This window comes from Diadema setosum, chromosome 15, assembly GCF_964275005.1.
Source record: "Diadema setosum chromosome 15, eeDiaSeto1, whole genome shotgun sequence".
Lineage (NCBI taxonomy): Eukaryota > Metazoa > Echinodermata > Echinoidea > Diadematoida > Diadematidae > Diadema > Diadema setosum.
The window spans coordinates 11471892-11485422 of NC_092699.1; the positions used below are offsets into that span (position 1 = coordinate 11471892).

A 13531-nucleotide genomic window follows, 5' to 3' on the forward strand; every position below is an offset into this window, starting at 1 on the left:
AATATACATGGCAGTTGTAAGATAAGAAGATTAAAGCTGAAGGAATGTTTCATTCTCACCAATTTTGAAACAGGCACTTGTCACCAAACAGCATCATGCACCTCCTAAGGGGTGTGAAGTTAACCTACTTACATCTCAATCAGATTAAAATGTCACAATAAGTTTGTCTCTGTGGAAACTGCTGCCTAGTATTTCAACAGACACCAACTTGTTGTAATATGAAAAGTAGAGAAAATGTTTTTGTTAATAAACAGATGATGTCCCAAAATGTATGAAACAGGCAGTTACAGCCTTCATGATCCATATTTCCAGATGTAACCCCTGTCAATTCTCATTTTAATCATCTACCTGCCGATCTCGATCGGGCGAAAAACACGCTTAATTTTACGCATTGTGGTGGGGCACACAGGTTGATTTAAATAATCAATACGACCTTTTGTCAATGCTGTTGTAAGGGACGCTACATGTACATCAGTATGTACAATAAAGCAACTGCAGCACCGTAGAATGGTTCCTACCATTAGGCATCTGACTTTAACGGGCTGGCTGTAAACACGCCGTGTTTAGCAGTCACCTGTTGGCGCGGTGAAAGTGAAGTGCCTTTGAACTTGGATGCAGCGAGTGGCAGGGTCCAGACAAGAACTGCTGGACACAATGGATTACTGAATTAATGGATTAGTTTTATAGAGAGAGATTAAGAGCGAGATGGATCAACACCAGAGGAGAGCGCTGGGACACAGGGACGAGCCTGGATGGGTCAAATCGCGGATACAGCAAGCAAGTTTTAGGCACTACCTCATTGCACTTTGCACTCTAACCACATGTCTATTTAATATTAAAAAGCATTTCAATTACAATGAATTTTTGATCACTTTTGTTGTTTGTCAGGACTAACTTTAATACTCTAGTTTTCTAACTGAGAGATTGCCATCTGATATTTTCTATATTTTCAGATAAAAATATTTACTGTTTCGAGAATATGTTTGAATTTTCCAAACCAAACATGAAAAGAAATTCAGTTCAGGATGTACAAGTTTATGTTGTGCTGCATACAACATTTATAGATGGCAGTGTTTTTCTTTCTTTGCTTCCTTTTTTTTTTTTTTGTAAGCAAGCTCATCATTTCAAAAAAGAGGCAAATTAGAAGACATTATTAATGAATTTGAGGGTAAAACAAAACAAAAAAACTTGATTGTGTTAATGTGTTACATTGATTCACTTGTGGTATTGAAAACAAAAATTAATCTCTTTGATGTGTCTAAAAACAGCAACGAGTTGCACTATACAGTATTTCAAGTCATTGAGAAACTGAAAGACAAACACAACATCTAGTTCAACCAAGGAGGTATTAGGCGAGCCTAGTACCTCCTTGGTTCAACTCTACTGAATGTTTGTTTGTTTGTTTGTTTGTTTTCTTAACAGTACAGCTAACCTTGTGATGATTTTATTCAGACCTGGTGCTTGCTGAAGAATTACCATGAATAATTGTTTAAAGTTCTACACGTGATGCCCCTTCTTGTAGAATGGAATAAAACAAAACCTGAAGTGTCCTAATACAAATTTCTACATCTAAACTCAATAATACTGACATTCATATTGATATCAGATGCTTACGAAGGCAGTATTTATTTTGTGTATGATACACAAAGATCAAGTACATTGTACCGTGTATGTAAACACCTGTTTGCTCATAATGTCTACATTTATATACAATGCTCGTTTTTGTGTTTTTTGAGGTAGAAGTTTTGATGAGGTTTTAAAATGACTAATGACACCTAAAGTGTGCACGCTTTATTCCTAACCTTGTGTTCAGATAATTCTGCCTGTTCCACAACTTTCTGTTAATACTGATGATATGGGTATTTGATATGAAGAAAAATATGAACTACAAATTTTTACAAACTTTGGATACAGTGAAAGTGAATAGCTGGTCACTGTACCTTCTTCTTTACATTGTATGTGTACTACATATATGCTTATCATTGACTATAATAATGAATATGAAATATTTTCCAAATTATTCCACAGAAGTTTTTTTTTTTTATTCAAATAATTCCACATATGTGAGAAATATACATGTAGATACACGTATACTCAAATATTATGGCATGCAAAAATTGAATGATCTGTACATGTCTGCAAAATATCACCTTCAAGCATGCAGTTTGGCAGAGGTGTGTTTGAATACTTTGTACACCCACTATTAAATACAAAATTTGTATGTGGGCATATGCCATAACTTTGTAAATATTTACTCTTTCATTAATCAGCATTTTTTTTTTTTATATTCATTCTTTGCCAAGTGCATTTGTTAAAGTGAAGGCATTTATGTTGTATGCATGATTTAACGTTTCTGCATTCCGTCAAAAACTCTGGCATGCAAAGGTTGTATACATTTGTAGCCTGTAATCATGCCAAACGCTTTGGGCAAAGACTTGCAGTTCGCAATATCTGCATACCCTGAATACATAATGTAGCATAACCCAGTGTCGGATACTGGCTCTGCACTGTGTGTATATTGAGAAACACCAATAATAGCTGTCCTTGATATAGAGGGGCAATAACTTTTTTATGCATAATATATATTTGGTATTGAATTACAATACGGGTTTATTGAGTGTGGATTTCTGTGTTGTATTCAGTAAAATGCCCTCTCATCCTATCCAGATACTTTATCCCACTTTTATACCTGTCTGCAATTACAGAATGTGTGTTGTGTGGCTTCTCTTCTTTCTCCTTTTCTTTTCTTTTTTCTCCTTTTCTTTTCTTTTTATTGACATTGATCCTTTACTGTTTTCCTCTCAAAGTACTGTATACGCCGAATATTTCGCAAGGTTTTTGTTTTCGCGAATTTCGCGAGTCGGGTGCTATTCGCGAAATTAAAGACGCGCGAAAATATTGACTCTGATCACGCTATGAATGTGACGTATGCGTATACATTAATTCTCCATTCGGTACAGGACTCCACAATTGCGAATTTAACCACTTGCGAAATCATTGGGAAGTTTCGATTCTCGAAAATCTACACAAATTATGGCGTATAGCATTAGGATCTTCTCTCTAAGAGTCTGTCTTGTTTCTCTTTTTTGATACGTCTCTTTTCATTTCATATTGTTGTATCTGTGTTTCATGTGTGTCTGTCTGTGTGTGTGTGTGCTTGTTTGTGTATGGGGTTTTAATTGTGTCCTTGCATTTCTCAGTTTTAATTTCCTGTAGTTATCACTCCAATCCAATAATCAGGAGTAGCTGTGTGGGAAGTTCCTAACTTTGATGCTTCTCTATCTATCATCTATAGCCTTGATTAAATTTTCCCATTATAATGCAGCCGCATTGCGCTCAGTTTTCACCGTAATGAGATATGAATGGCAATTATAAGAGATTATTGTTTTTGTTCATGGCCACAGCCTTCATAGTGAAAGTTTATGTCACAATCTCAAGCCTTGTGCAGTGCTGACAAATTGATACATTGGTGCAGTGCAGTTGCCAGTACCAGTAGTGTTGTTTATCATTACTCTGTCTCCGAAGTCCTATGGTGATCGTTCACACACACACACACACAAAGGACTGACATTGCACAGATGTTTGTTGTGATCCCTATTCTTGACTGCATCACAGTTTTCATGTTAATCCATTTGGTGTGTTGTTGTTGTTTTTTAAACCCTCTTCAAGGAGACTATCTTGTGCACCATTACATTTGTGATCAGATGTAGGGAAAGGGACTGACTGTAGAATTAAAGAAAATAAGGTGTTGTGCGAGATACTAACAAAGTCGTGGTTCACACTCTGTCAAGAAACTTTGCAGTGCAAAATGGGTAGCAAGGAAAGTGAATGATGAAGATATTGTGCAGTTATGCAGGAATTAGGATATTTTGAAAATTGTGGGGCTCATCCAAAGTGAGCCTGAAGGCATGAAAATAAAAGCAGCAAACCTTGTCTGTGTCTGAAGAGTTTTGGAAATCTCTCATAGCAGAGGAAACTACCTGTGGTAGATGGGTATCGGTATTCAAAGAAGTCAGAGAAAGTACTCAACAAATCTTATCAAAGCTCATTAATCATTTGGTGTTGAAATACATTTTGATTTCACAGAGAAATTATAACACAGATTGTGTAGGTGGTAGTTCAAAGTAAAGCTTTAAAATGTGAAGCAAAACAAAAACAAAAGTTATCAAAAGAATTAGAATAAACAGGCCATGGCAATATTTTCCTTTCACCATTACATGTATGCTTATCTGCCAATATTGATTATCTAGCAAATTATGAAAAGGTAGCATATTCAGCCTGATATAACTTGGTTGCTCCTCAGTGTGATTTCAAATCTTCTCTGAAGCAGCTGGTTGATAGTGTTTATACTGGGATACACATAGGTTGTCATTTGAAGGTAAAACAATGCTCAAAAGTGAGATAATATGAGGGCACCGTTTACTGAGCATGCATAGCCTGAATCGTGTTCAATAAGTTGCACTGCAAAGTCTTGAGACAGAAAAGACAGTGACCTAACTGAAGTGTTTTCCTTGCACGCAAACACACGCACACCCTCGCGATAGTGGGAAGACACGATCCGCAAGACAGACTCGCGGTACGCGGACGCGACGGACGAGGAGCTGACACAACACGTCCAGCACCTGCTGGATCAGCATGGCCACAACAGGCGGCACTCCGACTACAGCCTCATGGGGTTCTCCTACCTGCCGGCGAGCCCCACCCAGCAGGAGAGACTGTCGCCACGGAGACACTCCTCCCTGGTGGGCTACGCCCCCAAGATGCCCATGTACGAAGAGGGGCGGATGAGGTCCATGGAGCTCGAAACCCCCCTCGAGGAGGACGAACTCGAGGCGGAGAATCTCGAACATGACGACGAACGCGGTGCTAATGGCGAGGCTGATGGGGACTTTGACAGCGAAGACCACAATCACAAACATGACATGTACAATGATTACATTGACGGCAATAATTACCTCAATCATCATCAATCAGATTGGTATGAAAAGGAGCATCTAGGCCCCCATGAGGGAATGGACTTCGACGAAGACTTAGAAGACAATGCTGCAGAGAAATATGTGTATATTACGATGGTGAATGCCAGCTGTGATACCAAAGAGGTGCTTTTTTTTCTCTCATCTTTATCTTAACCACCTATTTGTCTGATTATTGTCCAATTCTTTGTCTTTTTTCTTCTTTTTTTTTTGGGGGGGGGGGGACAGGTATGTAAAAAGATCAGGTGACCTTCTCCTTTGGGCAGTGTCCTAGTTTGCAAGGGATGGTATCCATGGCAGTTTAGAGGACTTCGGTAACCAATGCAATCTGGGAAACATCATCTTTCCTCTGCCATGAAAAAAAAAAGAAGGACAATGCAATAGATGCCAAGTATCTGACATCTACAAAAGACTTTTATACAAGTGCTTTGATTCTCATTTATGCTCATTTCCATCTTGGTTTACAGGCATTCATCTCTTTGGTTTCTTGTGATGTACTTCCAGTCGAGTCTACCGTGCAATTCTAACATTTCAATGTACAAGTAGGTCAATCAGAGTTCAGAGTTGTAAATGGGGAAGGGGTAGCATGGTGCATTTTTTGAAATTCAGAAAGAAAAATAAGACCAAAAAACTGACAACAAGAAACAAACAAACAGACAAAATCTTGCAAGCAGCATTTTTCTTGTAACTTAGGATGCCCGGTCTCCTAAAGAGGGGATGACAAATACCCATTGAGTCCCATTCTGACAGTTTCCAAGCTTGTTTTAGTGTTTGATAAATGTGTGTAGAACTCTTTGTAAATTCTGTCCACATCGCAGCGTGTGGTAGAGGTGAGACTCGTAGTTTGCTTGCGTACAAAAAGATTGAGCTGGAGGAAATAAAAGATTCAATCAATTGCCAGTGTCTTTGTTCTGATTGTGAAATGCCACTCGAGCAGAACAGAGTAACAAACAATGTTTTTGAATGAACTCTAGCTCTCCCTCGACCCCGTTGATTGTCTGCATCCATCCATATTTGTATTTTTATCAAAAGTTCGACTGCTTTATCAATTGCCAAGGTTTTTACTGTTGCTTTTATCTGTCTGTCTGATATACCTGTATCTTTCTGTTGTAGTCTGTCCAAGTCTCTTTGAAAATTGGCTGTGTGTGGACTGGCTCTACATATGTATCTGCGCTGACCGCTCAAACTGGTCAGTGTTTACATTCACAGAAGAATGCCACACCATTTCATGCATATCAGTAGACCTCTTACTTCCTAAAAGCATTCATAGTATTTGCAGTTTTTCTATACCATGTGCTCAAATTGGTGTCAGAAATTTCCATTGAACAATTCAGTGTATGCATGCTGTGAAATAAGGACAAGGGGGGGGGGGCAGCATTATGACATCAGAATTCATGATACTAAAAAGTTTATTTATTTTTTTTATTTATTCAGTATTCTGTACCCAGGGTAGCCCCATTGAATAGCAGTTTATACACTGTCATTCTTGGGGGCCCTGCAACAAACTTTAATAGCCCCGTTTACAGTGCGAGCTGCGGCCGAGCCCGCCTTCATTTCAGTGTAAATGCGCAAAAGGCCAAATGCGGGGCCAAAATTGGCCTCGCATTTGGCCACGCTCTGGACTTGCAGTGGGCAAACTATTCACATTCATTGACTATTTTATTCCAGATCTGAAAGCAGATATGGGTATCAAGTGAACTGGTTGATAAAGAATGTATTATATTTCAATCTTTGACTTTTAAAGATGTTGGATAGCTAGGTTGATTGGGTGAGTTTTGTAGTTGTGCCATTTTTGTACATGTTATAGCCTGTACACAACAAACTTTGGTTTGAGACTGCCGCCGAATGAAGGAAAAATTTACAGTATCTTTTTGAGTGGATTCCAAACTATGATGTCGACATTTCATATTGGTAACAGCTGTTACAGGAAACCTTCCAGTGGGGCTCACCCTTTATGAAGCTGTACAGATGAACTTGCAGCTGCTTCTGGTTTCTCTCTTTATGTAGTGATATTATTTTTTCAAATTTAAGGTAGAATTTCACTTTTTTTTCCCTTTCAACCTCAGATTAATTAAACTCAATCTCAGCCAGTGCCTGTACTGGCCAGTCACAGCTTTAGTGACACGTACAGTTGTAGACCACCTTGTGGGTGTGTGTGTGTGATGATGAAGGAGATGTACATTGTAGCCCCCTCTCCCTTAATTACAACAGCATAGACAGGACTCTGTCAGCCAAATTGGCTACAAAGATTAATGGCAGAGGAGGGTCTGTTGCAATATTTGTGTGCTACCGCTTTTCATAACAATATGAATTTGACAAAGAACAATTTGAGCTCTAACCTTGAAAAACAACTAGTCATCAATTTCAATACGTAGTGTTAATCTGGTGTTGCAAGGAAAAAATATGCTATATTTTGGGTTGATGTTAAGGCGTTATTAGTTTTCGCTCAGTAAAAGTGCAATGGGACGATGACATGCAGTGTGCAACCTGTACGCACGCAAAGTGATAGATCACTCTGCGGTCGTTTCCCTCCTTGCCCGCCTTTGTGCGAATAATGGTGGTGAGAAAGAATGGATCGATCGGACGATGTCATTCTGTTAGAATAAGTGTGATTGGATAATTGCCGGGCATGTCCATTGAAACTCACTCCTTTGCTGATGCCAATTGGTTAGATGCGGAGCTGCGTGAATGTTTGCTGATTTGGCCGTTGTTTATTAATAGTTTGCTTGTGTGTGTCATTTCCATTCACAATTAGTTTCAATCAGCTCTTGTGTTTTAGGAGATTAATTTATTTGTGCGTGTGGCTGGTATGATGGAGAGTTATTCGCACTGTGGTGCGATGGCATTCGGATGCCATGGAATACACAAGTGTGTAAATTTGTACAGTAGGTGTAGAGAACATGCCCTCTTGAAAACAAAAACCTTTACCTAATAATCATTTTTGATTAGTAAAATGTTCCATAAAGCATGGAATGCATGAGTATGGTACATTAGCTAGATACTGTATGTTTCATTGTTAAGAGGTAGAGTTTATGCCTATATCCCGCTAGTTTTTCTTTGTGTGTGTGTGTGTGTGTGTGTGTGTGTGTGCAGAAATGTTAAATATGTTTCTAGGATAATATGTATGACACCTTTTGCGCTGCAGTACAGCATGCTTGTACTTCTCTGATACGATAAACAGCAATATTTTCTATTAGATTCTGGCGTTGAGCTGCTCAAAAACATAGTGGTGGATTCTTGAATTTGTGCTTTGCAATGTCAACCCATTTGAAATGTGCAGAGAAGATTATGAAGATATTTTGCGGGTTTTAGAATTTGTGCTGGCCAAAAGTAGCGCAAAATACATGAAAATTAAATGTACACCGCAAAAATTTAACTGCCGTTTACATTAAAAGATACGTAATATAAATGCAAGTGTTCAATGCACAAATGAGTCGAAAAACCTTCTGAGGATTTCTGCTTTAAGACATATGATACAATAACGTTGTCAGTGATCTTGATAATGAGACAACAAAGTGTTCTCAGCCTGTTACTTTCTCATTAAAATTTTATGCCGTACATACTGCATCCAGTAATGAGAGAGGTTCATAGATTATTAAGCAGGGACGTGTTAGTCTTGCTCATTGCCCTCGCAACAAATTCTTCTCTGCGAGTGTGAGGACAGAGATATAATACCCCCTAAAACTGGCTATCAGATTCAGCCATGAACATTTTAGAAGAAATTAGTCACATTGTTGAGAGTTGTTGAAAAGCTGGCGCAGAGCGTGTCGGGTTACAAATGCTCACGGATCTCGATGATAGGATTTCAGGGGCCAGCCGTGGAACATTTTTGTGCATGTGATCTCAGTTTTGTGATCATTCAGCCTTTTGACGGGATTCATCGCTGAACTTTTTCAAAGTCTAATTTTGGAACAAACATATCCTCTGATGCATCACCTTTACTGTATTTGGCCCCAGTATACACTTGTACCTGATCAGATTTTAATAGCTATTGCTTGACACAGCTTGGGAAGACTCAGTCATTGTATGGAAGGTTATGTACGACACGGTGGATTTCGCAGTGCCTATTTAGGAGGGTTTCTAATGTGAGGATCATTCCCTGCGAGCAGTTGTGATATATAACCCATAATGTATCTCATCAGCTTCAAGCGTTTTCGAACTGTGAGTGTGTGTCATTTTGATAATGTTATCTTGTTAAATAATGGGAGTAGAATGAGGTTTGGTGTGAGTTTACAGGCAAGTTCAGCAGACCCTTGCATTTATTGATTTAAATGCATATTGTAATGAAATTAGAATTGTATTGATTTAAAAGCATGTTGTAATGAAATTAGAATTGTATTGATTTCGAGCACTGAAGTGTGTACCTTTGTACTACACATATTATATGATAAACTATTGTGTGTGAATTAGCTGTGTTTTATAGTGGATCAGTTCAATTTGAGTGGGGATCTGAAATGGAAAAAGTCAGTCTTGATTTCTACAAAGATAGACTTGTTTGATTTTAGTCAGATGATGTTGAAAGGACCTTTATGTGTTTAGTCTCGCATTGTTGGGAGTTTCCAGTGTGCATTTTGTGTGAAAGAGTTGACATTTATTAGTCATACTGTACCAGGTAGACAGTGAGATGCAGGAAAAAACAGACATTGTTGAATTGGTGAGGTTTCCAGTAAATCGTCAGATGTGCTCTCTCTCTTTACTGAATATTTTTGCCTCTTCTTTCTGCCTCATTTCAAGAATTTTATTCTCCATTTTTTACAGTCAATGTATCATTAATAAAGAGAAATATTTACAAAATTAAATTTACTCTTAGCTATATTTTGTTTTTTCCTTGCCAGCTGGAACAGAGCTACAAGGCTGATGCGGGTATCGAGCGGGAACGGGAGGAGCAGAACCGGAGCCTCGTGTCACAGAACGTGGAGCTGCGGCGCAAGCTTGAGGATGAACACGCCAGCTACAAGCGCAAGCTGCAGGCCTACCAGGACGGCCAGCAACGCCAGGCTCAGCTGGTGCAGAAGCTTCAGGCAAAGGTGAGTCAGGGCAGGGTGTGTGCTACTTATACAGTCTACATGTATACAGTCATCACCGCATAAGTGTCTGTATGTGGGACAACATGAACACTTCTATGCGCTCTGACTGTAGATGTTACTACTTATGGAGGTATTTCTCATGACAGATTCAGTTATCTCAAATTGTAACAAACATACTGGGATATGACATAACCAAAGCTTAATACAAGAAGGTAGTTTATACTTGCAGACTATCTGTGCTTTTATTTAAGCAAATATTTTGACAGTAGATTGCTTGATTTTGCACTTTACATCCTTGTCTATTTGTCTATTCTACATAGCAAAGAATTACATATCATTCAGCATTCACTGAAAATCATTTTGTCGGTTGAGGATGATAAGGGCGTTAAGTTGCCAATAAAGCCATTGTAGTGTTTGAGGCACCTTAACGCCCTTATTCTAGCTCACCCAACGATTTGACCATTGCCAACTTGTACCTTTGTATCACTATAAAAAGGGTAAAAAATTTTACAAAATGCTGAACTTTTAACTACAGTGAGTTATTGAAAGCTTTTGTTACAAACTTTGTATATCATTTGTCTTTTCTCCCAGGTGCTGCAATACAAGAGGAAATGCGGTGAGCTGGAATCACAGCTTCAAGACAACCTCAATGACACTGAGAGGCAGAAGATTTCTGTGAGTATGAAAGGGACATGTGAAAACTGCACATTGGGACACACAATTCTTTCTTCAGCATTCCCAATTCCCCCATGGTTCATTTCATACATTCCTTTCTGCAACTTTTTCATGAAGAGAGTTTTAAAAAGGAAATGCAGTATGCAGGGATATGAAATATGACACTATGAAGGTACATTTTGAATTTACAAATTGATATAATACAGGCTTATCGTAAAACAATGAGTAATATAACTTGCATACATTCTATGGCAAAATGAGTGATAGGGTTGCAGGGGTTGACACAAATTGCAAATCTTGAACCTGCAACAACTCTGGAAAATATCTGTAATCTGTATTTACTTTCTTGATACAAGAGATGCAGGGGCACCTATAAGTGATTTGATAGTCATGAGAAATAGCCAAAATATGAGAATTGTGATCACAATCTCTGAAATGTTTCTTCTGTTGGTGATGTATCTCATTGGTAGAAGCAAAATCCACATGAAAGGATAAAATTAAAAAGGAACAAAATGCAAGAAGACACCACTATGTAAGAATGATGTCTGCAAAATTTTTGTTGCAGCTAGCAGGTCTATCTTGGATACCCCTGTGACAGTATTTTGCTAAAAGGGTTATTATTTCAGACACACTGTGCCCCTCACCCTATCAGAATCTTTCATCGAAAATTTGGGACTTCCCCTTTTCTAACTAATGGGACTTTCCCTTTTACTTCCCCCTCCCTGGCCCTCTTTGTTATGTACAGCTGCAGTCCACCACAGACAGCCTGCAGACCCAGCTGGAGGAGGCTGAGACCAAGCTGAAGATCAGAGAGGATGAGCACTCCACTGAGCTGGAGGGGACCCTCATTCGTCTGGAGGAAGAGCAGCAGAGGTAACTCCCCTCCTTACCTCCCCCCCTTCCCCTCTCCTTCCCTCCTCCTTCCCCCATAACTACAATTGTAACACCCTCCCATTCCCTTCCCCATTGCATGTTTTTTTTTTTTTTTTGTATTATAACTCCATTTCCCCTCCCTTTACCCTCCCCTCCCCTCCTTTCTTCCTTCCCCCATAACTAGTGCTCTCCCCATCCCCTTTCCCAATGTGTGCTGTTTGTCAGTCAGCCCCCCCCCCCCCCCATACGATACCTCATATTTTTATTTTTTCTATTTTTTCTATTTTCCTGGAATAGAACATTGATTTGCTGTTTTGCATTTTGTGTGTAGTTTTTTTTTTGTTCTTTTTTTTTTCAGTTTTAAGACAGAATAGAAACTTTACCAAAAGCTGTAGTATTATTGATACATGTACATTGTACATACAACTTCCATGCACACATAAAGTGTACATTGTGTACACATAATTATTATTTCTCTCTTGTTCTCTCAATGCATAACTATTACATCATGTATAAACTATTGTTCCATATGAACATTTTTCCTGTGATGCTCAAATCCTCATAAACTTTGCACATGACTCACCAGATTTCATGTCTTTCAGTAGTATATTGCAATGAGTGAAGCAGGGAGATGAAGGAATAAACTACAGCAATGTCACTCTATATTCAGTTATAACCATCAAGATATTGACTAAAAAAATCTGCATAACAGTTCACACATCATGAAAGAAATCTTATAATGTATGGAAGTGCTAGGTACGTGTATATTATATATTCCATATTATATATTATATCTGAGAGTTTTTAATATATTCATATAAAAATGTTGAATTGTAAGCATATATTACTCAAAACGTGATTGCTAACGGTTTATTCAAGTACATACAATCGACTTCAACTTTGACTAATTATTAGGAGTGATAACATCTATTTCTTATAAAAATAAAAAAAAAATGCTTTATTTCTATCTTCCCTTTATAACAGTACCATTGCAACTTTTAGCAGCTGTAGGTAATCTTTTTTTTTTTTTCTTCTTGTTCTTCTTAATTTGAAGGCAAATATATATGAAATATATAAATACTTTTTAGAAAATATTGAGACATTCATATGTCAGAAGCTTGTATGGTCCTGGAACACTAATGGTATATCTTAATCAATGAAATAGGAAGTATCTGCCTTTTGCTTAATTGAAGTGATTAGATAAAAACAAGACCACCTAAAATGGGCATATTCTCATGTTCATTAAATTTGCAAGATGAAGTAAAAAATCACTCACAACTGATTGGATATGTTGCTGGAAGAAAAAAAAGAAATGTGCCTAACATAACTCTGATATTAATTCCCCACAAATGCATGCATGGGAATGGAGAAGCTGTGTTGATGAGAAAAATTAATTTGCAAAGACCCCCCATCCCCTGTTCATGGGAGGCTCAGCAGGGTGTTACTGAACCCCTGTTCAGCCGAGCTAATCACCAAAATATGCTGCCTGTCACTCTTATTTCATACATAGAACACTTTTGTTGAATTGATTAGATGGGATGAGGGATGGATGGAGGGAGGGAGAGAGGGGCACGCGATCGTTTCTGGGAATAAAATATTTATGTAACCTTGATAAACATTAATGGATTCGCAATCCAGCGACTCCAAGCAATCATATTGATTTCAGGGGAGATGACATTTCTAGTCTGACTCGGCAGCCCTGTTTGGTCTTACGAGCATTTGATTTAGCAGTGACTAAATGTGACCCGCTACAACAAAACGGTCCTAAAGTTGCGCACGGTCGAAGCCGTGAAAATCGAGTTTGAAGTTAGAGCATCAAAATTGTTAAAAACTTACAATTTTCTGAATTTGACATATTATTAAAGTCTGACATGTCTTCTATCATCTGTCGAAATTTTGAAGCAAAATGATGAAAGGAAAGACCAAAATATAGCGTTTTTCTGGGCCATGTTTTTTTGGCGTTTCAACGAAGCAGAAACTGGT

General features: G+C 38.3%; 2 protein-coding genes across 2 annotated transcripts in view; both read left to right on the plus strand.

The window, feature by feature from the left end:
- LOC140238418 (uncharacterized) overlaps positions 1-13531 on the plus strand; it is a 65934-nt gene that overhangs the window by 12855 nt on the left and 39548 nt on the right. The window contains exons 3-5 of the mRNA XM_072318324.1: positions 9809-10000; positions 10592-10675; positions 11421-11548. Of these exons, the coding sequence (XP_072174425.1) occupies positions 9809-10000; positions 10592-10675; positions 11421-11548 (404 nt within the window). The remainder of the gene's footprint in view (positions 1-9808; positions 10001-10591; positions 10676-11420; positions 11549-13531) is intronic.
- Positions 706-5129, plus strand: LOC140239099 (uncharacterized). Its single transcript, XM_072318992.1, has 2 exons — positions 706-777; positions 4545-5129. The coding sequence occupies exons 1-2, from the start codon at positions 706-708 to the stop codon at positions 5127-5129; spliced, it is 657 nt and encodes a 218-aa protein (XP_072175093.1).